This window comes from Corylus avellana, chromosome ca1 (genome assembly GCF_901000735.1).
Source record: "Corylus avellana chromosome ca1, CavTom2PMs-1.0".
Lineage (NCBI taxonomy): Eukaryota > Viridiplantae > Streptophyta > Magnoliopsida > Fagales > Betulaceae > Corylus > Corylus avellana.
Window position 1 is genome coordinate 42,989,574 of NC_081541.1, and position 26,677 is coordinate 43,016,250.

The 26,677-nt window shown below is 35.5% G+C and overlaps 3 protein-coding genes and 1 non-coding gene across 8 annotated transcripts; 3 read left to right on the top strand and 1 right to left on the bottom strand.

The window, feature by feature from the left end:
* The first annotated feature begins 51 nt into the window (after positions 1-51).
* Positions 52-3,857, top strand: LOC132181865 (uncharacterized). Of its 3 annotated transcripts, none has more exons than XM_059595101.1 (9): positions 52-775; positions 1,089-1,239; positions 1,404-1,636; positions 1,708-1,931; positions 2,012-2,104; positions 2,178-2,279; positions 2,352-2,689; positions 2,781-2,853; positions 3,631-3,857. In XM_059595101.1, the coding sequence occupies exons 1-4, from the start codon at positions 524-526 to the stop codon at positions 1,849-1,851; spliced, it is 780 nt and encodes a 259-aa protein (XP_059451084.1). In that variant the 5' UTR covers positions 52-523; the 3' UTR covers positions 1,852-1,931; positions 2,012-2,104; positions 2,178-2,279; positions 2,352-2,689; positions 2,781-2,853; positions 3,631-3,857. The 3 variants fall into 3 exon arrangements, with proteins under 3 accessions (XP_059451084.1, XP_059451080.1, XP_059451088.1); XM_059595097.1 differs by having other exon boundaries at positions 3,681-3,857; XM_059595105.1 differs by lacking the exons at positions 2,178-2,279; positions 2,352-2,689; positions 2,781-2,853; positions 3,631-3,857 and having other exon boundaries at positions 2,012-2,105.
* Positions 3,858-4,913: 1,056 nt separating this feature from the next.
* On the top strand, positions 4,914-16,940 carry LOC132181879 (DNA replication ATP-dependent helicase/nuclease JHS1). 3 transcript variants are annotated; one of them, XM_059595111.1, is made up of 34 exons: positions 4,914-5,505; positions 5,958-6,125; positions 6,208-6,432; positions 6,740-6,802; positions 6,989-7,198; positions 7,318-7,371; positions 7,455-7,516; positions 7,726-7,858; positions 8,030-8,140; positions 8,237-8,333; positions 8,585-8,667; positions 9,327-9,392; positions 9,795-9,950; positions 10,077-10,132; positions 10,275-10,332; positions 10,408-10,518; positions 10,608-10,664; positions 11,042-11,176; positions 11,276-11,530; positions 11,928-12,002; positions 12,179-12,300; positions 12,387-12,459; positions 12,560-12,664; positions 12,747-12,914; positions 13,726-13,795; positions 13,881-14,032; positions 14,985-15,062; positions 15,158-15,250; positions 15,344-15,481; positions 15,658-15,697; positions 15,796-15,869; positions 16,020-16,157; positions 16,301-16,420; positions 16,627-16,940. In XM_059595111.1, exons 1-34 carry the CDS (start codon positions 4,993-4,995, stop codon positions 16,783-16,785), a joined length of 4,218 nt encoding a protein of 1,405 aa, XP_059451094.1. In that variant the 5' UTR covers positions 4,914-4,992; the 3' UTR covers positions 16,786-16,940. The 3 variants fall into 3 exon arrangements, 2 of the variants coding, with proteins under 2 accessions (XP_059451094.1, XP_059451098.1); XM_059595115.1 differs by having other exon boundaries at positions 10,483-10,518; XR_009440275.1 differs by lacking the exons at positions 15,658-15,697; positions 15,796-15,869; positions 16,020-16,157; positions 16,301-16,420; positions 16,627-16,940 and having other exon boundaries at positions 15,165-15,250; positions 15,344-15,432.
* A 1,455-nt stretch (positions 16,941-18,395) lies between these two features.
* Positions 18,396-18,469, bottom strand: TRNAV-CAC (transfer RNA valine (anticodon CAC)). The gene has a single exon. It is a non-coding gene; the product is annotated as a tRNA-Val (tRNA).
* A 1,022-nt stretch (positions 18,470-19,491) lies between these two features.
* On the top strand, positions 19,492-23,889 carry LOC132172729 (endoglucanase 13-like). The gene is made up of 6 exons (XM_059584288.1): positions 19,492-19,695; positions 20,539-20,952; positions 21,904-21,990; positions 22,115-22,267; positions 22,962-23,243; positions 23,569-23,889. The coding sequence occupies exons 1-6, from the start codon at positions 19,492-19,494 to the stop codon at positions 23,887-23,889; spliced, it is 1,461 nt and encodes a 486-aa protein (XP_059440271.1).
* Positions 23,890-26,677: the final 2,788 nt, after the last annotated feature.

A 26,677-nucleotide genomic window follows, 5' to 3' on the forward strand; every position in this document is an offset into this window, starting at 1 on the left:
GCCAAATCTGCAGAGTTCAGTAGAAATGCGCCAAAGTATGGGCGGGAAATTACAAAAGAGAAAGCATATTGAAAAAATATAAAGCCCTCCCCAATTCTTCTCTCTCTCTCAGTCTCTCTCTTATTCTGTGTGCAGTAGCGCACAGCTAACAGCTTCAACAATGCTTCCGAGGAAAATGCCCAATCCTTTTTCTTCCTCCTCCTCCTCATCATCAGCATCATCATCACCATCGTCGTCCAAGAAATCCAACCCAACCAATAAACCCCACCCCTCCAAGTTTGGCATCCAACATTTCTTCCAACGCCATACCCAGAACGCCCTCTAAGCCTCTCAGAAGAGTCCGAACCCCGCCGCCACCCATGCTCCGAGTTCGGGTCCAGAGAAATCGGGTTTGCCTGTTCCAAACCCGATAAATGATCCCGGAAATGCACCCAATTTGCAAAATCCCGACCCGAAGCGTAACGTTTCGGCGTATGGACTGAATAGTGCGTCGCAGAATGCGCCGACGGGTAATGTCGCCGCGATGGATGTTATTTCTGATGAGAACCTGTTGGAGGGTTCGCAGGCGAATGATCAGAATAGTGATAATGTTGCGGTGATGGATGTTAGTTCTGATGACGACCTGCCGGAGGGTTCGCAGCCGCAGGCGAATGATCCGAATAGAGCGTCGCAGAGTACGCCGACGGATAATATCGAGATGATGGATATTAGTTCTGATGAGGAACTGTCGGATGTGTCGCCGGAGGTTTCCAAGTCTAAGTTCTCGCCTGCAACAGTAAATTTACATCGGAAACTTCATTGTAGTTCAGCTTAAGGTGTATTATGCTGATTGTGTTTGTAGTATTTTTAGCTCAATTTTTTTTTTTTTTTTTTGGAAATTAAATGGTTCAGATTTCCTGACATTACTGTTTACCCAAATGCAATAAATTAAGTAAAAAAAATTAAGAAGGTGATTATGACATGAACTAGCCATTGATATGTAGTGTACTTAGGAAATGTCTTACGTTGGATTGAATGTAATTATTTTTCTGACATCTGATGATTTTATATGTTTCATTGCGTATTTAACTTTGGTTTCAATTGTATAGGTAAATGTGGCTCCAAAGAGGTTCAAGGTTGTCCACACAAGGAAAGTTGGGTCATCATCCGCTAGAAGGGAGGTCTTGGAACAGCAATTGGGAAATACAAATCATCCTGAAGAACCATACGGTGGCGGTGAGGTGGAGGTGAACATTGTCGGTACGTAACTGTTAAATTACTGCTTATTTCAAAAGTTGGAATTTTGAATTGAAATGAAAGGTGAATGGTGGAGATTGTATTAAACTCAGAACTTATGTCATAAAAATGGATGAATTTAATTATTTAATTTATATTCTAACACTTTTTTTTAACGGATCGAGCAGGCGATCAGAGAAGAGCGGGAATTGGACGTATGGCAGAAGTTTGGAATCTGCCAGAGGGCAGGAAAATCCCCATCTTGTGTAATGACTTTGGTCAACCCCTTGATATTGAAGGCTGTGTATACACGAGGTTCCTTGGCTCCATTGCAAGGACACATACCATCTTGCCAATAAATTTCAATGGTTGGAGGAAAGTGCCTATGACAAACAAGGAGGCAGCTTGGAATGTCATTTTGGTAATGAATTTCATTGTGCATATTTTCTTAATGTTTGTTGCAATCTCATATTGGTTTTGATTGGATTGTAGTCAAAAAATTTATTGCCTGATGATGGGGGACAATATGATGTCATAAAAAAGTGGTCTATGAAGGATTTGGAGGACAAATGGACGAATTGGAAGCATAATTTAAAGAACAAATATTTTGTGAGTCCAAAACTGCAGAACATGTAGTGGCTAAAGCCCCCCTTGACAAGGTTGATGTCACTCAATATACAGAACTTGTTCACTATTGGTATACGGAAGAAGCAAAGGTAGTAGTGTATGCCTCTTTAAATATGCTGTAGACAACAATACAATCACAATACTTCTCACTGTCTTATTAACAATGTAGATCAAGAGTGATAAAGCTAAGAAGATCCGCTCGGCACAGCATAATAATCACGCAGCGGGATCAAAAAGTTATGCCAAACATGCATATGACATGGTAGTTATTTAGTTAGTAGCACATATGAAGTGCTTGATTTTATTTACAAATGTACTAACTTCGTTATGTGTAGGAAAAATCTACTGGAGTTAAGCTGAATAGGGCCCAAGTATATATTGTGAAGCATAAGCGTAAAGACAGCACCCCCCTTAATGATGAGACGGGAAGAAACATTGTATGTCGATTTTGGATTAATTTACATTATTATTATTTTGCAATTGGCTTAAGATTCTATGCTTTGTTCCAGTCACAAATGGAGGAGCTCCTAGCACAAGAGCCTCCAAACTCACCGGGGGGTAAGCAAGAGCAAGGGAGCATTGTTTGGTCTCTAAATGATGCTTATGCGCAAGTTATAGGTCCAGAGCAATATGGGCGTGTCCGTGGATTGGGAAAAGGCTTGGCCCTTCATCCCAACTTGATCATAGAAAGAAAAACTCTTTCATGGATGGAGTTGTAGAGGGTGCCTCCAGAGAGAAAGATACGCAAGAAATTGCGGCGCTAAAGGACTATGTTGTTAAACTAGAGGACAAAATGTCGAGTCTCCAAAATATGGTTCAGCAATTTATACAACGGATGGATATACAGGTTAAGTTGTAATCTATTATTTCCACAATAATGTTATGCTACTCCATTTGGTCCCATCATCTCTGTGATTCTTATTATTTGTTGTATGCAGGGTGACTTTAACTCTCCACGTGGACATCCGAAATCATCTGCAGCTAGTCATACAGTGGCAACTCCATGTGATGGTAAGTTATTTCAATTCCATTGTCATTAACTTGTTGGTAGAACTACTGTGAAATATAGCAAGCGGGAGGCTTGCATGGAGTTTATAAGGATGAGTAAAATGGGATTTGGAGTGTTTATCCTGATTATATCTGTTCAATGGTTGTTGGTTGTTTTATCTGTTTGTTGGTTTGAGTTTGTGACCTCATTAATCATATAAGAATAAATAAACTTTTAGCATCCTCATGCAAATTATATACTAGAAAAGCATGTTTGGAATCTCAATTCAAATTCTAACAATTTGGGTTGATTCCTGAGAAACCAATTCAAGGCATCATTCGATCACTAGCTTGTATCATAGATTTTATCATAAATTTATGCTCTGTGTGTGTGTGACATTCTAAATGTTTATGATTCATCATGCATAAGAGGGCAAACCTTTAAATCCTCCTAAATGTAGATATGTCACAGGAAACTTTAGATTCATAACACTTCAGCTGCTTTCTCGAAATGCTAAGGGTCCTCTTATAGATCTTCTTTTGCAAATACATTTAGTTTCCAGTATTTCGCATGTTCCTTCAAGATCTTCTTCTCTTCCTTTCTTTTTCATCAATGAAAATTAAGGTAGTGATTTTCTAATGGTTGTCATTTGATTGCTTCCCATCGTAACGTGACTACCACCTTCTAAGATTGATTTATGCGGATTCAGTCCCTCATATGAGGCGTCAAGATTATTGTGTTGATGGTTTACAGAAATTGGATGATTCTTACATGTTGGTATTGTCTTATGGTCATTGTAGAATGAGATTCTTGCATGTTGTCATGATTCTCATTTGCAAATGATGATCAGGGTGATGGTGGGAATGCTGCCTGAGGGTGAAACATGAGATGTCAAGAAATCCATCAATCTTGGTTGCAAACATGAGATATTTTGCCTTTTGTACTGTGTAATTTTGAATTACAATCACCATCTTCCTGTGTGTAAGAGGGAAACAAATGCTGAATTTCAAAAATGAAATGTATATATAAATATGTTACTAAATTGTGATCTTTGTCATTGCATCTTTCATATCCTTGTACATCCATTTTCACCTAAGCCATGCGAGTAGGATCTTTTACAACAGATTAAAAGAGATATACGATCATCAAATTAAATGTAAAGGACAATAAAAAAAAAAGTTGCAACAAAATTTAGAATTTTATTATACCCCTGCTCCTGTTTTAATGAAAATGTGTTGTGTCAAGCCATGTGATAAAATGGTTTATAGAACAGCAGATATGTGGTGCTGTTAAGAAGCACCGCTGGAAATGATACAAAACTGTTGTTTTTGTTAATTTGGCAGCGTTTTATATAAAACACTCTTAGGGCTTGTTTGGGTGTTAGTTTGAGGAGTCTAAAAGTACGTTTAACACTCAAAAAATTTGTTTTAAGAAAAAAAAATTATATGTTTGGTAAAAAAACATTGAAAGCGCGGTTCAAAAAGTTAAAAAAAATGGTCAAAACACACTTTTGGAAAAAGCTTAATAATGGAGTTTTTGTAAAAAAAAAAAAAAGTTTTTTGACTTAAAAACTATATTTTTTAAACACAATTCCAAACATGTTCTTATTATTGCAAATTTAGCTTGAGGAAAAGTTTAAATACAATCGATGCCATCTTATAACATTAAGCAAACGTCTAAAAAGGTATTAAAATTATAAAAAATGGGAGAATCTCTTAAAGATGGGAAAATGCATCGATTAAGCTATTTCTTAGGAATACTCCAAACTTTTTTATAACATAAAAAACAAAAACCTGATAAAATTATACTTAATTCTTAATGGTAATATATTAGATTTTTAATAGATAGCATTTTTTAAGTGTTTCAATGCTTAAAAATAATCAAAATTATATAATTTGAGAATTTACTATTTCTTTAAAATTGTTTGGAATCTTAACCCATAATTGGCGGAGGGCGGCCCAATCCCAATATATACATATATAAAAGAGGAAAAAAACATAAAAAAGAAAGACCGCCGTAAGTATGGGCGGGAAATCACAGATGACAAAGCATATTGAAAAAAATAAAGCCCTCCATGCTTCTCTCTCTTAATCTAGCTCAGTGTGCAGTAATGGGAAGCTAATGAAGTGAGAAACCCTAGTTCTTAGCGCACAGCTTCAACAATGCCTCCGAGGAAAAAGCCCAATTCTTCTTCTTCCTCCTCATCAGCATCATCATCGTCGTCAAAGAAATCCAACCCAACCAATCAACCCCAGCCCTCCAAGTTTGGCATCCAACATTTCTTCGAGCGCCACACTCAGAACGCCCTCTTAGCCTCCCAGAACCCCAAGCCCGCCTCCCCTTCCAACGCCGCCGTATCGACCTCGCAAAATCCCGCCACCGATGCTCCGAGGTCAGGGCCAGAGAAATCGGGTTTGCCTGTTCCAAGCCCGAGTAGTGATCCCGAAAATGCACCGAATTTGCAAAAACCCGATTCGAACCATAAGGTTTCGGCGTCTCGGGAGCCTGAAAAGTGCTTGGGTTCGCTAGCGAATGATCCGAATAATGCGTCACAGAATACGCCGTCCGACAATATCGCGGCGATGGGTTTTAGTGCTGATGAGAACCTGTCGGAGGTATCTCCGGAGGTTTCCAAGTCCGTGTCTCTCAAGCGCTTCAAGTTCTCGCCTGGAATGGTAAAGTTACATTTGAAAATCCATTGTAGTTCAGCTTAAGGTGTATTAGTAGTGCTAATGATCACGTCTTTGGTAATTGTTTTTTTTAGGCTGGTAATGCTTGAGTTAAACTGATTGTGTTTGTAGTATGTTCAGCTCAATTTCTTGTTGGACTGTTTTTGAAATTACATGGTTCAGATTTTGTCACATCAGTGTTTACCCAATGCAACAAATTAAGTAAATTTTAATTTTTTTAAAGGAAGTAAATGCCGGTGGAAAAATCCCAACTATTTAATTTAAAAATAATGGTTAGGATTTTAAGAACAGGTAGAGTTACAATGAAACACTTGTGTTATGCACGTTACAATTGAATTTGCTAGTTTAACAATGTTATGGAAATGCTGAAGGTATACTAATTAGAGTGATTTCTATTTTCGTACAATTTATTTTTGTGAAAATCGGCATGGAAATAGTTGATAAAGCAGAGCCAGGATGATGGGGGTGACGAGGTGACATGGAAGATATCTCCGGTGAACGAAAAACTCCAGGCAGTCTCGAAGCGCATACCGGAGATGATGAAAGTGTTGGCAGACTCTTCAAGGCTCAATGCTTTACACCTTTGTCAATGCTCTCAGAATAAGGCATGTTGGTTGGTTAAGAATTTTGCATCTGTTGACAATTTGTTGTCGTTTGATCATATGCTTGACTAATAGGACAGTACAGATTTCTCCCGGTACAGCTGGCAAGGTTGAGAAGTGGCTTTCATCCCCGTCAAAAAAGGCTGATGAAAAATCTCTGGTATCCACAAATAGGGTTGGCTTGAAAAGGGTTAACCCGGATCGGGATATGGATTTGTATGGAAATGAAAATGAATTGACTAGCACCGGAGTTGCTAGTAGACAGAGTCCATTCCGAACTCCGCCATCTCTATCATATTGCCATGATAAGGTAATTCTGTCATAAAAAATGTTCGGTTCTGTTTATATTCTAGGAAGGTGGAGGACAAAGAAGAGAACATTTTTGGTAAATGGTTCATTATTTAGGATACAAGAAAAGACTTTAGATAAAGTCCCTTTAACTAAGTTTGATATTCTCTATATTTCAAAGTTCATAATTTTTGTCCTGGCTGCAAACTCCAGAATAATAAAAGACTAAAGAATTTCTGATTTCTTGATCCTTTTTTTTTTTTTTTTTTCATCCCCAATGTAAAGTGTGTACTTTTCCTTTTCTGATTTACACTGTAATTAAACTGCAGATTGCTAATGGTGTTGCATGTAATGGAGCATCTGATCAGCTGGGTTTAAGACAGCACAAAAAGGTATGGATGTACAATGCTGTTTTACTTATGCTGGTCAGTTTTCATGCTGCTTTTCTGATTCAAGTGTTGGATTATCTTGTGAACACAAGTGAAAGTTTACATAGTTTATTATGCAAGAATCAATTACATATTCTCATAAGTAGTCTTAATTACCAATGAGATCTATTTGTTCCTATATTCTCTTAGGCATTGCTTGAACTTTTGGATCAAGTAGAAGATGTCATTTCTGTTGAAGACTCATTATCTAGTGACATGGAGGCATATTCATCTAAATCTCTTGATAGAAATGATGATGAGATGCCTGTCAAAGTTGATCCTGCAGTAGAAAGAGTGGCTGTGGATTTACCAGAAGAGGTCACTGGAGCTTCTTCCAATTGTAATTTTCTTGTATTGGAGGTATGCTTTACTTTTTCAATTTAAAGTCCTTTGTTGGTCGCGTGCACTTTAATGGTTTGTTGATAAGGGAATGAATGAGATCTTAAAGATTGATTATGTGAAACACATCTCTGCTACAGGTGTCTGAGAGGTGTAGGCCTGCTGACTCATCTGGTACCCAATGCCCTTATAAGGTTTTCAGTAAGCTTTACACACAAACCACCTCATTGCTGCAATAGAGCTAGAAGAGTAGTAAAGCTGATTGCTTGCTTTTCAGGTTCTTCGCCTACTGAATGAACATAGCGGAGAAGAGCGTGCTGTGTATTTGTGGGAAGAGTGGTAAGTAAGGCACCTGTCTTTCTATGAAGCATTTTGTAACTTCTCACTTTTTTTGGAACCACTCCCTGCCCCCCTCCCCTGGCTCTATTGAGAGTCACGCAAGGCTAAAAATTTGCTAATCTTGATTGGTTGTTGTATAGGTTAATCAACGGCTGTTGAAAATTATGTTCGTAGTGTTTCTCAAGTTGTCTTTTTTCATGTATTGTCAGGTTTTATAGTGTAGTTGCACCTGGAGATACTGTGAATGTCATTGGTGAATTTGATGACCAAGGAAAGTGTGACATAGATCGTGACAGTAATTTTATAATTGTTCATCCCGACATATTGCTTTCTGGAACACGGGTAAAAATCAACTGCGTGTCGAATATTGTATTTATATGTTTTCATATGAGGCAATGTGTTGTGGCTCTGCTCCTGGTAGCTACTCCAAAGCATTGTTATGAAGATATAAGTTGACTAGATTTGAGCTTGCTTTTACTTCATTTGTTCCTCATAACAAGAAAAATATTTTAGGTTGCTGGTAGTTTCAGTTGCCCTAGGCGAACTGTTCTGGATGAGAGGCTAAAGTCCAGTGAGTATTCAACTGCAGCATTGATTGGTACCTTGCTGCACCAAATTTTTCAGGTTTCAGAACTCCCTCTAGTACCTTGGTAAATTTTTTTGATGCAAAATCAATCTTCTTTTCATGAGGTACATTGTAATATTTCTTTCCTTTTTCAGGCTGGACTCATGAAGGAAGTTCCAACCATACAATTCTTGGAGGAATATGCAAGAGTGGTGCTCCAAAAAAACATTGAAAGCTTATATGCATGTGGAGGTGGAAACTTATATAATTGTCAATTAACTATAATTTCTAAATTCTCACTGGCAATGTCCTCCCCCATTTTGGCGGACTCATGGAACCTTAAGCGTTTGCATCTGTTCAACGGACCATAATATCTTTAAGTTTTATTTGTTAATATTTTAATTAAACTTCTACTAACAAAATATTTCAAATAAGAGCCATCGGTTAACTCTATGGATTATCTTGTCTAAAACTCTTAGTTTCTTCATATGTGGGGTTTGCAGTAAATGAAAATGATATACAGAAAACCTTGATTGAGGCTGTCCCAAAAATGTTGAATTGGATCATCACATTCAAAGACTCACAGGTACGCTTATGTAGTTTTCTCATTGCTGTTACTCGTGTTCTTGATTATCTTTTTGTATTACTATGGATTGGGTTCATTATTGCCAAAACTTAACCTCATCCTAGCTGGATTGATTGTGAACCCCATAAATTCCTGCATGGAGCCAATTCATTTATTTGTAACTCCATTTTACAGGACTGCACTGAGGGGGCTTTTTTTTTTTTTTTTTTGGGTGCACTTGTTTATGTCGTAGTGGTAATTGTAACATTGTAATACCCTATAACCTGTATCCAAATTGTGTAAATAGACCTACATTAGCACCTGTTGCAAGTCCCCAATTCTCATGTCCAACCCGTTCTTGGGGGGGGGGGGGTTTAGGATGCATGAACCCACCCCATTTCCATCCCAAAGTTGCTATTCACGCCTTTATATTTTGTTTATATGATCTACTCTACAATTTATTTATTTTATCTACTTTTGTATTCTTCTTGCATTGTTAGACATTTTATGTGTTACAGAAATAAATTTGTATTTGTAGATATACAATTTCTCTTTTTCTTGGTTGTTGGTGTGCTTGAACCCTTATAGATGTAGGCATAATATGTTGCCGTTCTATCTTATAAAGCTATGGAGACTTCCAACTCTTGCGTCTAATGATTTTATAATTTGTCTGTTGGTAGGTTTCAAAAGCTCCTTCTGTGGATTTTGGATCTGATGATGGGCTGAAAAAAGTTAACATATCTGAGGCAAGGCCTCTCGCCTACTTGTAATTGCATGATTTGTCATTTTCAATTTTGCACCTATACACATGCATTCATGGTTATTATACATTTATAGATCATATGAACATAATTTTACATGGTTTGCATGCATAGATTTTGATTTGCATGTACACTACCTATCTTTCTGGCAGTCCCTATAAATTTAGGACAAACCCACACCTGATAATTGATGGTAGTAGCATAAATTTCAATCAATATTCATATATTTATCACAATTGTAGTTGTCTCTAGTTGCAATTACCCTGTGAGAGACACTTCTAGTTATGTGAAGTTTGAGATTGTAAAATGGAGTGCTACTTTCTCTTTATTCAGATCAATGTAGATGAAATTGACATTATATTTAGAAGATTTCTGTTGTAAATGCAGGTAATTGATATTGAGGAGATGGCATGGGCCCCTAAATATGGCTTGAAAGGGATGATTGATGCTTCTGTCAGAGTCAGTATAACATCAAACAAAAATCAAGCTAATGAGAAGATTATGCCTTTAGAGTTTAAAACTGGAAAAGTATCGAATGGCCAGGCAAGTTTATAATTGCTACTGCAATTTGTTAGCCAAGAAATGCTAGAATATTTGAAAATTTGAAATACTCAAATCACCTTATCTTCTATGGTATTATCCTTTTTTTGACACTTATGATTTATGCAGTCATCTATGGAACATTCTGCACAAGTAATCTTTTACACTCTCCTTATGTCTGAGAGGTAAGCCTATTATCCTTCCTTTCTTTTTTTGGGAAAAAAAAAAAAACCGGGGGGGGGGAGGGGGGTGTTGATGTCAGATGCCTCTGTTATGGAGATTTTTTAAGAATAAAAACATACTTTTATTTACTTTGTTTTCATTCAGGTACAAAATGCATATTGATCGTGGTCTTCTATATTATCTTCAGTCAGATCAGACGCAGGTAAATTCAGATATAACTACGCAAGCATTTTCTCAAACTTTTAAGGTTATTGAGTGGTATTTACCATCTATAAAGGGAATTGTGGTTCAAAGATCTGATTTGGTTGGGCTAATTATGCGTCGTAATGAACTTGCAAATGATATTCTCAAGGCATCAACAGTGCAACAATTACCCCCAATGATACAGGTATGACTGTTACCGAATTGTTAAGTATAATGTGTTTCTGGACAACACCTTGCTGGACTTGTATTTGATATTCTTGCAATTTTCTACAGAGTCTGAACATGTGTAAAGGTTGTCGCCATCTTAATGTTTGTAGCATCTATCATAAGGTAATCTTTTGATTTGAAGGACTCAAAAGTTGTTATGCTACTTAACTGCTTCTGTTTGTTGGCTATGGGAGTGGGGTAATGGGAATCTCATTCACAAGCTAGTCATTCCCCCATGTTTGGTTTGTGTAAATTCCATTATCAATGCAATGAGAATGAATTTTTTGATGAAAAAAAAGGTTCTTTATCATTGCAATGAGAATGATTTTTTTTTTTTTACATAACCTGGTATCTCCATGCCTAGGAAATGTGAGAAAACTTATTCCCACCAAGTCAATGGTACCTGATTCCGCAAAATTCATTTATTGTCATATGGCCTTGAGAACTCTATTTAGTTCTCTGTTGGTGTTGTCGTCAGCATTAATGTGATATTGATGCAGGCACATGGTGGAAGCATCGAAACTAGTGGATTAGGAGATGTGTTTGATTCACATACTAGCCACCTAACAGTTCCTCATTGCACATTCCTTCAGCGCTGGGACCGGTTGATTGACTTAGAAGCTAGAGAGATTGAGGTGCATTTTTGAAGCCATTATGTCCATTTTTTATTTATGCTAGACTCCCCAAAATATTTTACATAATTCTTTGACACGCCTTTTCTTTTTTATTCTCAGCTTGTAAAGAAAAAAATCTGGCGTTCGCATAGTTTGAAGAGTGATAATTCCACTAGTTTCCTTTCTTCTCTTGTTCTTGATGCTTCAGATGAACTTCCACATCAGAAGTCTCATAAAGAAAACCGGTTCATTTATCGTTTTGTGTATCGAGATCTAACATCTTTCAATATGAAAGCTTCTGATGGACATTCTTCAACTGTTGACACTTCTCCAACAAGTGATATGGACTGCACACTTAAAAGTGGAGACTATGTGGTACACTTTTTTTCTTGTATTAGATTTGTGCATGATGTCATTTTAGCTAAGTTCACATCAAATAGAAGTGAACTTTTAGCACAACTTTGACTTGAACTGCGCTAACTTTTTGGTAATTTCTGATGCCTTTTCTGTTCATTAACTATACAAGCTTATCTTATTGATGCATGCACAAAAAAGCTGTTGTTTGCTTTCTTAAGCAACTACAATGTACAAACTTACAAAGCTACTTTATGAGTTAGCAAGCATGATGGTCCAATTTCTTCCGCTAACATATGACAATTTATGAGCTGCATTTGCACATTATGCTTGTAATAATTTCTATATCGTGCGGCATATTTCCTCTTTAATTTTTCTCATAATAGTTAGTTTTGTATTTTCCTCCTGTTATGTTTAGATACTTAGCACCGAATCTGGCCATCTAACCATTGCAAGTGGGGTCATTACAGAGATCAGTCGCTTTCACGTTTTTGTAAGTATTTCATTTGCTATAACTCTTCATATCTACTACTGTAAACTGACAAATTAGTTAATTGGTGACAAACCTGCCTCAGCAGGATGCCGTACGGAACATACTAGTTTCTGTTCTTGAACTACGATATTTTAATGAATTTATCAGTTTACAAATTGTCTTCTATAAAACTCTAGGTTTCTTTTTCTAAGCGCCTACGACTTCCTGGGAGCAATCCTTCTTCAGAAGCCCAGAATCTTTTTAGAGAGGTTTGGCGGATTGACAAGGATGAATTTATGACTTCGTTTGCAGTAATGAGGTGCATGTATTTTAATTATTCAGAGGTGTTTTGTAGCATTAAACTTGTACCGTGGCTGAATTCATGCTTGATGTTATTTTTTGAAGGTTTAACCTTGTACAACTTTTTCTACAAAGTGTGCAAAGTACTCATCTTCGGAAGATAATTGTTGACCTTGAGGTGAATATTTGTTGCTATCTTGTTGGTCCTGGATGTTTTCACGTTTTGCTAATCCTATGGCGCCTTTTTTGCATGGTTCTGCACGTGTGCATCCTTTTAGGCTCCTAAATTTGACAGTGGATGTATATTCAGCCAAGATCCAGCAATAGCTTATGTATGGTCAGAGAAGAATTTGAATGATGATCAGCGTCGAGCTATCCTTAAGGTTTTCTGTACAGCATGCTGACAACCCAATTTATTGAACAGTTACTTGTTGAAGCTATTCTGACCAATTATCTATTATTCAGATACTTACAGCAAAGGATTACGCTCTAATACTAGGAATGCCTGGAACGGGCAAGACTTCTACAATGGTGCATGCTGTGAAGGCCTTGTTGATGAGAGGTGCATCCATCTTGCTTACATCCTATACAAACTCCGCTGTTGATAATTTGCTTATAAAATTAAAAGCTCAGGTCATTACTACCGTCCTTTCATCTTGTATTACTATATAAATGTTTGGTTTCTTCCATTTTTTTTTTCTTTTTTCATTTTCTTTATCTTTCACTCTTGTTATATTATGTTTCAAGTGGCCAGTGAATGTACTTTTTCGGCTTGAGTTAATTATTTTGTGTGTTGCTTACTACTTTTTACTTGTATGAAGCTTATTTCGGAATGAATTTTGTTATAAGTTATTTGTAAACCAAGTAATAAAAGATTTGTAATAGGTTTAAGAGTAAAAAGGAAATAAGATTGTGTTTGTTGCTAATATGATTTTGAAACTATGGGGAACTTGTTTCTATAGCCACTTTTGGTCTTTCATGTTACGTGATGCCTTGTATACAGTAGCCCAACTGAATGAAAACTTTGAATCCCAATTTCCTTTTTCTATGATAAGCATGTTTGGCTGTAATGCAGTATTTGGTGCACTGGCAACATGCCCATAAGTTCGATCTATAAAGTTTCCTTAAACTGAGGTCTTATCTATGATTTGTTATTGATTTATTGGTAATCATGCCTATTCGTTCCACTTCAGTCAATTTTTCTTTTGGTGTTGCCTCTAGCATTGGGCACACCGGAATGCTTAGTGAGAAGCAATTAGAAGTTCTCAATCCTCAGTGTAAGCAGTGCTTTCTCAGTCTTCAAAACCAATTGTGGTGGAGATGCACATCAATTCATTCTTCTGATTGTCTTTATGATTCTATGATGATCATTGCACCCTGTATCCTCATGTTAAATTACTATTATCAATTTCTCTTGCGTGGTATTGAAATTTAAAATTAGCAGGGCATTGATTTTGTACGTATTGGAAGACATGAAGCTGTACATGAGGAAGTTCGGGGACATTGCTTTTCTGGTCAGATTAAAAATTGTTAAGAGCATTCCTTGGAATAAAATCAGTTTATTTCTTATCCATCTTATGTTAAATGTTTCTATGACAGCGATGAACATACAAAGCGTCAAAGATGTTAAACTAAGATTAGACCAAGTCAAAGTTGTTGCAGTTACTTGTCTTGGAATTACCAGTCCCTTGCTCGCCAACAAGAGATTTGATGTCTGCATCATGGATGAAGCTGGACAGACTACCCTCCCAGTATGCTTCCTTTCTTGTTTGTGTTCTACTGTATCTATAAATTAATTTTTGTTGAGTAGGTTTTTAAAATGCAACTGGAGGCATCTTCTTAAAACTAAAATCAATGAAGTGGGCATACTGAAATTTTTTGGCTGAGAGAGATTTAGAAAAGTGAATCGCTTTCTCTCTCTCTCTCTAGAAACACACATATGTACATGCAACTACACACAAGCAAGCGTGCAGACTCACACAAAAACATACACAGTATTTTCATTTCTATATCAGTCACACGTGTGGACAGTGAACATATCTTTCCCTCAGAATAAGATATGGATGGATGGCGTGTGTGATTGCCCTTTGGTCTACTTGATTATTAACTATGAAAGTTGATATTTTGAAACACACCAATAAATTTGAAGCATGCATTACGATAATGTTTGGTAATAATTATGAAACATAGCTTGAATGTGTATATTTGAGATGGGTGAGAGCACAAAAAAAAATGGTAAAATAAGAAAGGAATGTTATAGACATGTAAAATAGGGACTAGCTGCTAATTTTTAGGTGATTTCCAGTTTTGGCAATTTGAGTGTTTCTATGTTTGGGCCGCACATCTCTGATAGGGGCAAAGCCTGTATGTTTTCTTTTTAAAACTGATGCTGTTTCTAAACTTCATATGTCCACTTTGATAATGTGTAGATTTTACTACTGCATAACTTCTTTGTGTCAGAGTATATCTTGTGGAGAGTTAAAATATGAATATCATGCATTTCAGGTTGTGCATCTTGCATATGGTTGAAAGTAAAGCTTAGTTAAGTTGCGTTTATTGTTCTGCCTATATACTTAGGACTGTTTACTGTTAATGACATGGTGGTCCAGTTTATGAAAAATTGTTTAATGTAGAGAATCATTGTTAATAAATGCTGTTTGTTGTGTTAGACTCTAATGGATTTATGGGTGATTATCCTATCAGGTATCTCTGGGACCCTTGATGTTTGCTTCAACATTTGTACTTGTTGGTGACCATTATCAACTGCCTCCTCTTGTCCAGGTGATATGTCTTATGTGTTTATAGTTCTATTTGCTTAACTTTTCGTGCCGTAATGTTTTAAGCTCATTAAAAGTATGGTGCTTATCAATTTCTAGAGTACAGAGGCTCGGGAGAGTGGAATGGGGATAAGCTTGTTTTGCAGGCTGTCAGAAGCACATCCTCAGGCAATTTCAGCACTGCAGAGCCAGGTTACATGAATTCAGTGTTGGATTTAAAGTCTTGACTCTTTATTTGGTACTTGTTCTGTACCAGGTCTACTTACTAAGCTGATCTGTATGCAGTACCGTATGTGTCAAGGCATTATGGAACTATCAAATGCCTTGATATATGGTGACAGATTACGTTGTGGTTCCCCCGAAGTAGCCAATGCCAAACTTCAGTTTTCTAGTTTAAAGTCTTGTTCATTGTGGCTAAAGGAGGTAAAAGCATTCTTTTGCATGCAGTTCAATTGTGATCTATTCTCTTCTTGCTTGTAGTTGATGTGCAATTTTCTGTGGTCATCTTGTGTATGGTTAGTTTTGTGCAATTGAAATTCATCTTTCAATTTTAAACTTGTAGATATTAAATGACCTTATCGAGTGATTCACGATTGCAGGTTTTGAATCCAGCCAAACCAGTCATATTTATTGATACAGGTTTACAAATATCAAGTCATTTGCTTTTCATGTAATTTCCATTCACGGATTTTTATTAGATGGCGTGGTTTCTTACATATCATTTTTTCACAACTCAGATATGTTGCCTGCTTTTGAGGCAAAAGATAAAAAGACTCTGAATAATCCAATTGAAGCTTACATAATTGCAGAGGTATGGTTTTAGTTTAAATGTGCTGTAAATAGTTCTTGTCACCTAAGGCCCAGTATCAATTTATTTGAATTCTGTTTCTTGATGCAAGCTCTATAAGTACTTTAAAGCTTTAATGAATAATATTTGTTCCCCATTTCGTTCATAATATAGGTCACCGAGCAATTGGTTAACAATGGAATTGGAGGGGAAGATATTGGCATCATTACCCCTTATAATTCCCAGGCAAATCTCATCCGCCATGCTGTATACATAACCTCTGTGGAGATACATACCATTGATAAATACCAGGTGAGGCTGAGTATATGACTATTGTGTCATGTTTATTTTTCTGAATCTGTTTTGATAATTAGCGCTTTACTTAATAACGATCACATCCTATATCATTGAAATTTGTAACATATTATTTCTTTTTCTTTTTCTCTTTGGTCTAGGGAAGAGACAAGGACTGCATTCTTGTGTCATTTGTTAGGTCTAGTGAAAATCCAAGGGACTGCTCTTCCTCCCTTCTTGGTGACTGGCATAGGATTAATGTGGCTCTCACGCGTGCAAAGGTAGGCATAAGAAGTTCTTTCCCTGTATCAAAAATTAATATTTGGCCATAAATTTCGAGTTTACTTGAACATTTGGGTTGCAATTGTAAATCTGCTGCTTGGTGAGTTGATTATATGGGGAAATGGAGGGGAAAAGAAAATTGAAGCATCCTTGATGTTAGCATCTCACATGGAAACAATCTCTTGTTTCATTTTTGTTTCGACAGAAAAAGATGATCATGGTAGGGTCATGCAAAACCCTATCCAAGGTTCCATTACTGAAGCTCCTCATCAAGAAAGTTGATGAGCAATCAGGCATTCTGAGTGTATGCAAGAAGGATATCAGTTACAGGGGAGAGCTGAAGAGATGCTCCCAGTTCAGATAAAATTTTCCCCCTTTTCCATTCCTTGTCAGTGTAAATAAAATAATTTTGATAATTTTTTTTTACCTATATAAAGATTTTGTATAGAAGGAAAACTTATTTTCTTGTAACATTTTTGGAAATGTAAATAAGAAACTGCTCTCTCTCTTTCTATCTCATATGAACATGCGAATCAAATGTTGGAGGCATAGAGTGTAAATAGTCGGATTCATAGTGTTTCCTCGAGAAACAGATGTAAAATGCACCATTTGAACTTGGTTGATTTGATGGACGAGATGGTTAATAAGCTCTCTTTACCTTTGCTTACAAAGAAAATTTCATCTGAAATTCACATTTTACCTCTTGTGCAACAAGCGAATCCCGATCATAATTTTCATGAGAAAGTGAGATAATGAAACATATAGATATCTCATGGTGTTTTTCACAACGAAGAAATAAGTACTTGAAAGTACATCTAGCATTTTTTAATTTTGTTTCTTCTTAAATAAACCACGACTCTTTTTGTTTTTCATTTTAAGATATGCTATATACTATATTTTTATCTTATAATGTTGATGTGGTAGTCCAAATCTAACTTTAATTGTTTTTTTTTTTTCCTAAATAAGGAACGATTCTATGGTTGGTTGGGACTGTCATATTTATAATTATACAATAAAAATGTAATTTATGGCATTACTTTTTATTTGTTTATTTTTATCAATTCCCCCATTTGCCACTATCAAAGGAAAAAAATGAACTCGCGCTCTCTTCTCTCCTGAATATAGAGAAGAAAGCCAAAAGCCAAAAGTTGTCTCCCTCCTACTCCTCCCCCTTTCACCCTCCTCACTTACTGCTCTCTGCTTTTCTCTCTTTTTGAGAACTCATTTATCTCTAGAGTTTTTTCTAGATCCTCTAGTCTCTTATGAGACTTTATCTATCGTCTTTGATGATTTATCCCCGATCATCCAAAAAACATAGTCCTAGTCTTTTCCCCACACCTCCCTCCTCGCCAGTTGCCTTCTCAACCGCGTTGCTGGCCGGATCTTTGAATTTTAAGAATGGGTTTTTTCAAAATCAGATCTTCCTTTCTTCGACAGTTCTAGCCTACAATGCGCCATGCTAGCACCCTCATTTGTGTCTCGACTTCCCAGCGCCATCATCTGCGCCTCCCCCTCCCTCACATCTACTCTCATGTTTGGCTTCTTTGGAAGTCGGGTTATATCTAAGTTTATAGGGTTCTTTTACTCCCAATGGTTTTATCCATCATAGTGGGCTGCAGCCGTCAAAAGCTGTATTCCCAAGTGACTTTCACCTTCTTAAATTTCCTTCAGGGCTCTGAGGTGCTTGTAGTCTATCTTAGTTAGGTTACTGTATTCTACTTAATATATATATATAGTGCCACTTGTTGCCACAGACATACATGTAGACATACAAGAAGAGAGATGTGGTTCACCTCAGCTTTGGGGATGAAACCCTTCACCAACAATCTTCCCATCCTTGACCAAAAAAACACCAACTACCATGGGGATTGGGACTCATCCAAAACACCTCCTCACCATCGTTATTGTGTGCCGCCCCACATTTTATCCTAACCAAGCCACCATGCATGGTCTTCCTGAGAAAAAGGAAAAAGGTGTCTGAGCCCGGGTTCGAACCGGGGACCTCTAGTGTGTGAGACTAGCGTGATAACCGACTACACCACCCAGACGCCTTGCTAGTTGCCTTATCAAACTACAATGATAATTATATATAACGTATACTTTATCTTCGAAGAATTTCTCACTTCCTCACAATCAAGCGACTTGTCTTTTGAAAAAGCTCGAACTAGATTGTTTTTGGAAGTTTAGACATCTTTTTAAAAAGGTTTCCAATTTTTCACTAGTTCTCTATTTTTGTTTTTTTTTTGAAAAAATTAATCGTATGATGAAGATTTTAAAATCTTAACCAATTTTTTTTTTTAATTAAATACTTGACATTTTTATTATTTAATGAAATACAATTTATGAGAATTATGCCAACCCTAAAATTTCCCTCAGAGATTTTAGATCCTTCCTAAACTTTAAACCAAATGATAATTTTAAAACCCACATCAATTTTTAAAAAACACGAGGCGGACGCTTAGTATCACTATGCATGCATGCTATGACAAACCTATTGTTCAACCTAAGTACCTAACCACAGGTTGCTGGTGTTGCTGCCTGCATTCAATTCATTATGTACTCTTATCCATAATCCCCCATTTAATTACTCAATGACATGGAAAGAAAATCATACCTTCCACCGTCCCGGCCCATTATATGAAATGAATATGTTGTTACATTATTTAAATTTTTTAAATAATTTGACACTATATAAACTATTATAATACGTGATTCTCTTTAGAAAAAATAAATAAATAAATAAAAGAGTCATACATACATCGTACATGGTAAATGCTCTTTAGGAAATCCTTCTTCAAACCCACAATTTCCTTAGATTTTATGTTTTCATTAAAACCCATATAGAATTATCTTATTCTTTGCCAAAATTGTAGAGCTCGAGATTGACTTTGTGGAAAGCAATTATATATGTAAAGCAAAATCAGAGTCGAGATTATGTTTCCAAGCAATTACAGAAATAAATATTTAACCATAATATTGTAGAATTTATATATGCATGTGTCCCTATAAATACCAGTTATATATCAAACCCCGATATTGTTCATATATAATATTATAATTATCAAAGGCCATGTCTTCTAGGAGTACTCTCTTTGGTTTTGTTATCTTCTCCATTTTTCTGTTGATTAATCATGGAGTCTCTTCAGTAGAATATGGGGAAGCTCTGACAAAATCTTTGTTGTATTTTGAGGCTCAACGATCAGGGAAGCTGCCATCTAACCAGAGAGTGCAATGGCGGGGAGATTCTGGGCTTCGAGATGGCAGTGGTGGAGGAGTAAGATTATTTTTACGTGTTTTTAATTAGAAAATTTTTTATGTTTATTTTATGTTTTGTTTTTTGGGTAGAAAATTTTGAGAGAATATGATGATGAGGGAGTTTGTCATTTAAATTCTATGGAAAATATTTAAAATCCTTTATGCTTTTTCGAATTTTGCATTTTAGACTAGAATTTTCAATTGGGCTGATTAATTTTATGCCCAAGTTTATAAAGATTTAAATCTAAAATCTCAAGCCATTTTTCTTCTAGTAAATAACTAAAATAGTATGACAAGACTATTTTTCCATTCTCATAAATAAATAAATAACTTTAAATATATAGTTTTTTTCATGTCATTTTCGTTATTTATTTTTAAAAAATGACTATGAGGATTTGGATTTAAAATTTTTGTGAACTCAATATTAAAATTGTAAAATTAAAAATTCAGGTCTAAAACATAAAATTTGAAAAAACACAGAAGATTTATGGAATATATTCCTTTAATAATGAAAAATCATTTTCAATTGTTTGGTTGAATTTTAACATAATGTAATTCATGATACGTTTCTTTGCTTATATTGGCCTTCTTTCCAGTTCTGACACATTTTTTAGCAATATATATATAATCCAACCATTTTGTTTTATCGGTAATTCTACATTTACAAATTTTTTACAAGTTGCTGACACATATAATCAACCTGCGATTGAAGCCATGCATGTTACTTTCCAATCACACACTAATACATGTTAATAAATTTTAAAAAGAGTTATAAATGTAACATTTTTATTTTCTTTGGTAAGAATTGTTTGTGTAACATTACTAAATGTTACGAATGAATTTTTTTATACGTACGTACTAGGTTGATCTTGTGGGAGGATATTACGACGCCGGGGACAACGTAAAGTTTGGTTTCCCCATGGCTTTCACGATGACAATGCTTTCATGGAGCGCAGTAGATTTCCGAGCACAACTCGAGGCCAAGAAGGAGCTTTCAAATGCACTGGACGCCATCAAGTGGGGCGCTGATTACCTGATCAAAGCCCATCCCGAGCCGAACGTTCTCTACGGTGAAGTCGGCGACGGCAACTCCGACCATGAGTGTTGGCAGAGGCCGGAAGACATGACAACCCCACGAACATCTTATAGGATTGATGAACAGCACCCAGGCTCTGATCTTGCTGCTGAAACTGCTGCTGCTCTTGCTGCTGCTTCTATTGCTTTCAAGCAAACAGACTCCATTTATGCTTCCCAGCTTTTAGGCCATGCAAAACAGGTTTCACATCATCATCATCATAATCATCATCATTATCGTCGTCGTTCTTACAATTATTATCGGAATTTGTCATTTAGGATGTATGTGATTTTTTGTTTTCTGACCACATTGGTCGGATGTATGTGTTGTTGAATTATTTCGCTCCTCTTTGGAAATTAAATTTTTTTTCTCTATTTGTGCATGTCTTACACTTTGTCGCATGTTAAAAATCTAGAATAATTTTTTTTGTGCTTTATAAGGAATTGTTTTAGTTTCTTTAAGAACTAAAATAACTTTTGAGTAGACATATATGCTAGCTAGCGGTGTCGCTCAATGTACGTGTAGTTGCGCATTGACGCAGGAGTCATGGGCTTATTATTTTTGTGTGCATTTTTGGACATGTACAACTGTTATACCAACAATCAATTTTTTTGTTCGAATTTTACAGTTATGAATGCACATGCATAACTGCTATACCAACTGTCAATTTTTTTCTTTCCAACAATCATATCGAACTAGTAATGAGCTGTTGTTTCAACAATCGTATTTTAATAGTTGAGTAATGATATAAGGAAGACTAGAGTCCTCACAAATGTGACATGACTTTTAAAATTACTATTGAATTTGAGAGGATCATTATTAAATTTTGATCTATTAGTGATTTTAAATACCACATCACATTTTTAAAGACTCTAAAAGAACTCTAGTCTTTCTTATATGATTACTCAGTCATAAGCTATTGTTTGAACTATCATAGTTTAACAGTTATAAACTACTGTTTCCGCTGTTACACATTTTTCTTGTTCAAAACAATCTTCACACTACTATTCGGGCAATTAATATTGTATCCTGGTCAGGACAAAATTGTTGTATAAATTCCATTGTTTATCAAACAAATATATATGTTCTGATTTTTGTCACACACACTGCTAACACAACATACTATTACTATATGCCATTGTTTGCATGCAGCTCTATGACTTCGCAAGCAATCACCAAGGGTTGTACCAAAACAGCATTCCTGTAGCAGGACAATTCTACAGCAGCAGTGGATTTGAGGTAGTGTTATTGCATGTCTTTGCAGATTGTAATTGAAACTTAGGATTTTTTTTAATTTTTTATGAAATTTCCCGAAAGATAAAAGGAGTTGATCATGTTCTGAATATGCCTGTTTAATTAACAGGATGAACTGTTGTGGGCGGCTGCATGGCTTCATCGTGCCACTGGCGATCAAACTTACCTAGATTTCTTAGAGGAATCACAGAATACTGGTGGCACGAGATCCATGTTTTCGTGGGACGACAAGTTTGTCGGCGTACAGGTCCTAGCCGCCAAGGTACTTTTCAGTCTTTTCCCTTATTCATATATACCATGTTACTATATATCCAACCATTATCTTACTATATTGATATAACAATATTGTCATTAATCTACCATTGACTTTTTTTTTTTAACCTTTAATAAGGACTAATCCAATAGTAAATTGACAATATCACGCCAGCATGTATAACAAGATAGTGGCGTGATATATAATATAACTCTTTGAATATTAATCAACTTGCATACACACTTTTATTCTATTATGCTGACAGTTGATCCAACATCGTTTGGTAGCCATTTGATTTTTTTTAAAAAAAATAAATAAATAAAAAATCCAAGGGCTAATATTACATTTGGGACGTCAGTATAATAGGGTATATTTATGAAATTATGTGAAAAACATTTTGTCTAGAAAAACAATAACATGAGACTATAAAACAAGTTTGAATGTTTGGTATTGAGTGTTAATTATGCTGGAGATCGATCGAATGTTCGCTAGGATATTGCAAACCCCCATCTCATGTAAATCAAGGAAAATGCACGAGATATTTCAGCTTTTAATTTAATTTCCTTACAAACTCACGCTGCAGTCTTAATAGTAAAAAATTATGAAACAAAATTTATTACGTCAGTTTGTAAACAACCCGTAATAAATTAAAGCTATGGAAGCTAACATGGTTATATATATATATATTGTGTACTGCGCGCAGCTTGTTTTGGAGGGGAAGGTAGAGTATTCAGACACATGGGAGCAGTACAAGAAGGAGGCAGAGCAGTTCATATGCTCGTGTCTTGAGAAAGGCAACAGCAATTTCAAGAAGTCGCCGGGGGGTTTGCTGTGGTTTCAGCCATGGAATAACCTTCAATACACCGCCACCGCTACCTTCATTGCGACTGTATATTCCGATTATCTCAAGCCCAAAAATGCTTCTGTCCAATGCAACGGTGGCATTGTTCAGCCCTCTGAACTAATTGCCTTCGCCCAATCACAGGTATACTATATACATATATAAAATCAATTTCCTCATATTAATTAATACGAGGAAATTGATAGAGTAAAATGAATGAAGATAGAGTAAAAATTATAATTATATAGAATAGAGTAAAATTTAGAGAGTTCATTATTTGATACCTTTGCATAGCTACTGATTAAACTAGAAAAAGTGAGTTTTTTAGACAAATTTTAAAGAAATAGTAGAGATCTAGTTCATTAGAAATGCTCTTAAATCACAGTTTATCTCGAAAGCTTAGGCCGATAGAAATTGATGAATTTAATCATTTAATTTATATATTATAACATGTTTTTCGTCTCACTAGGTGGATTATATATTGGGTGAAAATCCAGAAAAGATGAGCTACATGGTGGGATTCGGCTCAAACTATGTGCAACAAGTTCATCACAGAGGAGCATCCATTGAATCCATAAAGAAGAAGCCTGAAGCTGTGACGTGCAAAGGAGGGTTTGACCTATATTTCAATAGAGCTGAGCCCAACCCAAATGTCTTGGACGGTGCAGTCGTTGGAGGCCCCGATGAGAACGATGGCTACACCGACTCCAGATCTAACTTTCAACAGGCCGAGCCTGCAACTGTTAACACTGCACCACTCGTCGGCGTTCTAGCTCGGCTCGCCTCATGAGATATGATCGATCTCTTTCAAATGCATGTATGGTGCCTAACATTTTACGTGCATGGGCATCCAAGATCCACAAACTAATTAATTATTATACGACAATACCATTGTAATAATATAACCTACTAGCATAGTAATGCTAGAAATTATCATTTTATTTTATAATTATTTTATAATAAAATGTCAGTATCAATGTGGAATAGTTATGAAATAAAAAATATAGTCAATCTACAATATTACTCTTACTCAAATAAGGCACGTCATAGTGGTACAGATTGATGTTTGCAGGTTGAAAATATGTACGAGTCTGATTGCCCTCAGGGCCTCCCTGGTTTCATCTGTCTCTGGTTCGATAATAATCTAGATTCAAATTCTTCGGTTTATTATCATTTGTGTATGATTATTTTCACAATCTTGTTACAATAAGAACATTCACAACAACAACTACCCTATACCTGCTTCACTTCCCTAAATATTGAGAAAGTCTTAATACATAAATAAATAAATCACAAAAAATCACTTGCATAAGCTTTCTTATAGGTTTCCAAAATATTGAGTATATATACTACAGTAGTACTAGTACCCAATGTCGCAAAAGACCTCTCCTATCCATTATTTCAATACAAAATATTTTTCTCTCTTCTCATTACTTTTTACTGGGGATTGTGTTAAAATTTTGTAAAAAAATTTAAGGGTTAGTACGAAACCTATATTCCGTAAGGAAAGAATATTTAATTAGTACATAGAAATATAAATGAAGTTTAATTTCGTAAATTTGGATTAAAAAAAAAGGGTTGTTGTGAGTGCTCTGAGCATTTGAATTTACAAAAACGTTGTATATATATATATAACACAGAGAAAGAAGACAGTCTACCCTTAATTTAACCCTACACTTTTTTTTCTTTTTTAACAAATATTGCATTAAGAACAAAGTGACAGTACAACGTACCCATTAAGAGGGGTAAGAAATAAGAGGTGGATCTTTGCCACTACAAATAGGGGTAGAGAGTGGATGAAGAAAATATGTGGAAATACAGCACGAGTGAACTCTTGTCGCGGCCTTATGTCACATGATAGGCACATAAATTAACACTCCTGTTAATTTTCCTAGCCTCCCATGAAGAGGTGGTTGGAATAATGGACAAAGAATCTGCTATGATTCTTTCTATATGCTAATCTTGAATAATTGATGAAACTTGCAGAGCTGTTGACAATAAGAGAATCCCCTTCAATGGAGAAGATTTTAAGCTGCAAAGAAACAGTTAGAGAAGCAGCTAGGAGGGCTGCTAGAGCTTCACCGAAATTTGGATCACAAGAAGGGCTGATTTGAGAACAAGTTTTCATGATGGTCCCTGTGTGATCCCTACAAACTGCTGCGTGGGCTGAAAATTAGTCTTTAATAGCTGTGTCAAAGTTTATCTTGTAAGAACCTTTAATGGGAGGAGACCAAGATTCTGTCACTTGATCACGAGAGGTTAACCCTACACTTCAAATATGAAGTACAGCTGAAAAACAATAGCGCAGCAAGAAACATGTTTTTAAGTTTAAATAATTTTTAGAAAGTTAAAATTTAAGTAAAAAACAATAACGCAGCAAGAAACATGTTTTTAAGTTTAAATAATTTTTAGAAAGTTAAAATTTAAGTAAAAAATCCTAGATATTTGGTTCGTGGATTGAGTATTCTGCTAGGAAAATGAAAAACTATTACAAGGAATAGAGGAAACTAGAATGAAATAGTTATTTATATTCCTTAGTTTGGTAACAACATATGTATTTTAATTGGAGTTAAACCAAAATTACCAAAAACCCCATCCTTCTTTTTTTTTTTAAAAAAAAAAGGAAAAACCTAAAATTGTAAGGGTGGCCGACAACCCCATTGGAGTGGTCGGCCACCCCTGGCAAGACCTGGGGGTGGTCGCACTAGCCCCAGTGGATTTGGGGGCTCATCAAGGGTGGAAATTCAAGGTCCCCCCCCACCCCACCTTTTTTTTTAAATAAAAAACAAATTTTAGGGTTAAAATAAAAAAAAAATAATAAGGGTTTTTTGAAAAATCTATTCCACTCATTTTTTAGAGAAATAGTTATTCCTTTGTATATAGGATTAGTTATTCCCATGAGAATAACTATGCTCAAGAATAGACCTCTACTAAACAAAAGAATGATCATTCCATAGGAGTAACCATTACATTTTAGGGGTTTATTCCACAAATCAAACGGGCCTAAATGTATTAACTCTAAGATTAACTTAAATTTACTTGTCAATTGGTTGTACCGACCATAAGATCAATTTTCTAAATCCATCTCTTTCATCTCTATTTTTTAGTTTGAAATAACATCCAGGTTACTACCAATGACAGTAAAAATCAATTCTTGCATTAACATTTTTATTTTTTATTTTTTTTAGAAGTATTGATCTAAGGGGTGGTGATTTTTATCGTCATGTCATCCCATTATATAGTAGTTGTACAAGAATCTCCTAAATAACTTTACTCAAGGTTAAATGATAAAATTTATTCTCTCTCTCTCTCTCTCCTTTTTTTTTTTTTTTTTTAATTTTTTTTTATCAACATAAGTTTTTAGAATAATTAGTGGTTTAACATACTATCAAAGCCGTAATTTCGAATTTCAACGTCAACTTTGTATTTACCTTATGTAAAACAAAATTAAATAATTAAATTTATCATTTAAATAGCATTAAGTTGGCCAAATAACCATAATCCATCAATAAAGTTATTTTTTACATTCATTTTACATAGTTTGTTTTAAATATTTTTATTTTTTAAAAATGTAAAAC

What these genes read in the sequence shown, in the direction of transcription:
- LOC132181865 (XM_059595101.1), top strand. Translation starts at nt 524, where the DNA reads ATGGATGTTATTTCTGATGAGAACCTGTTGGAGGGTTCGCAGGCGAAT. An exon ending in CTAAGTTCTCGCCTGCAACA is followed by an intron (nt 776 to 1,088) that starts GTAAATTTACAT and finishes TCAATTGTATAG; the next exon opens with GTAAATGTGGCTCCAAAGAG. An exon ending in GGTGGAGGTGAACATTGTCG is followed by an intron (nt 1,240 to 1,403) that starts GTACGTAACTGT and finishes CGGATCGAGCAG; the next exon opens with GCGATCAGAGAAGAGCGGGA.
- LOC132181879 (XM_059595111.1), top strand. Translation starts at nt 4,993, where the DNA reads ATGCCTCCGAGGAAAAAGCCCAATTCTTCTTCTTCCTCCTCATCAGCA. An exon ending in TTCAGTCAGATCAGACGCAG is followed by an intron (nt 10,333 to 10,407) that starts GTAAATTCAGAT and finishes CCATCTATAAAG; the next exon opens with GGAATTGTGGTTCAAAGATC. An exon ending in AGCGTCGAGCTATCCTTAAG is followed by an intron (nt 12,665 to 12,746) that starts GTTTTCTGTACA and finishes TCTATTATTCAG; the next exon opens with ATACTTACAGCAAAGGATTA.
- LOC132172729 (XM_059584288.1), top strand. Translation starts at nt 19,492, where the DNA reads ATGTCTTCTAGGAGTACTCTCTTTGGTTTTGTTATCTTCTCCATTTTT. An exon ending in TTTTAGGCCATGCAAAACAG is followed by an intron (nt 20,953 to 21,903) that starts GTTTCACATCAT and finishes GTTTGCATGCAG; the next exon opens with CTCTATGACTTCGCAAGCAA. An exon ending in TTGCCTTCGCCCAATCACAG is followed by an intron (nt 23,244 to 23,568) that starts GTATACTATATA and finishes TCGTCTCACTAG; the next exon opens with GTGGATTATATATTGGGTGA.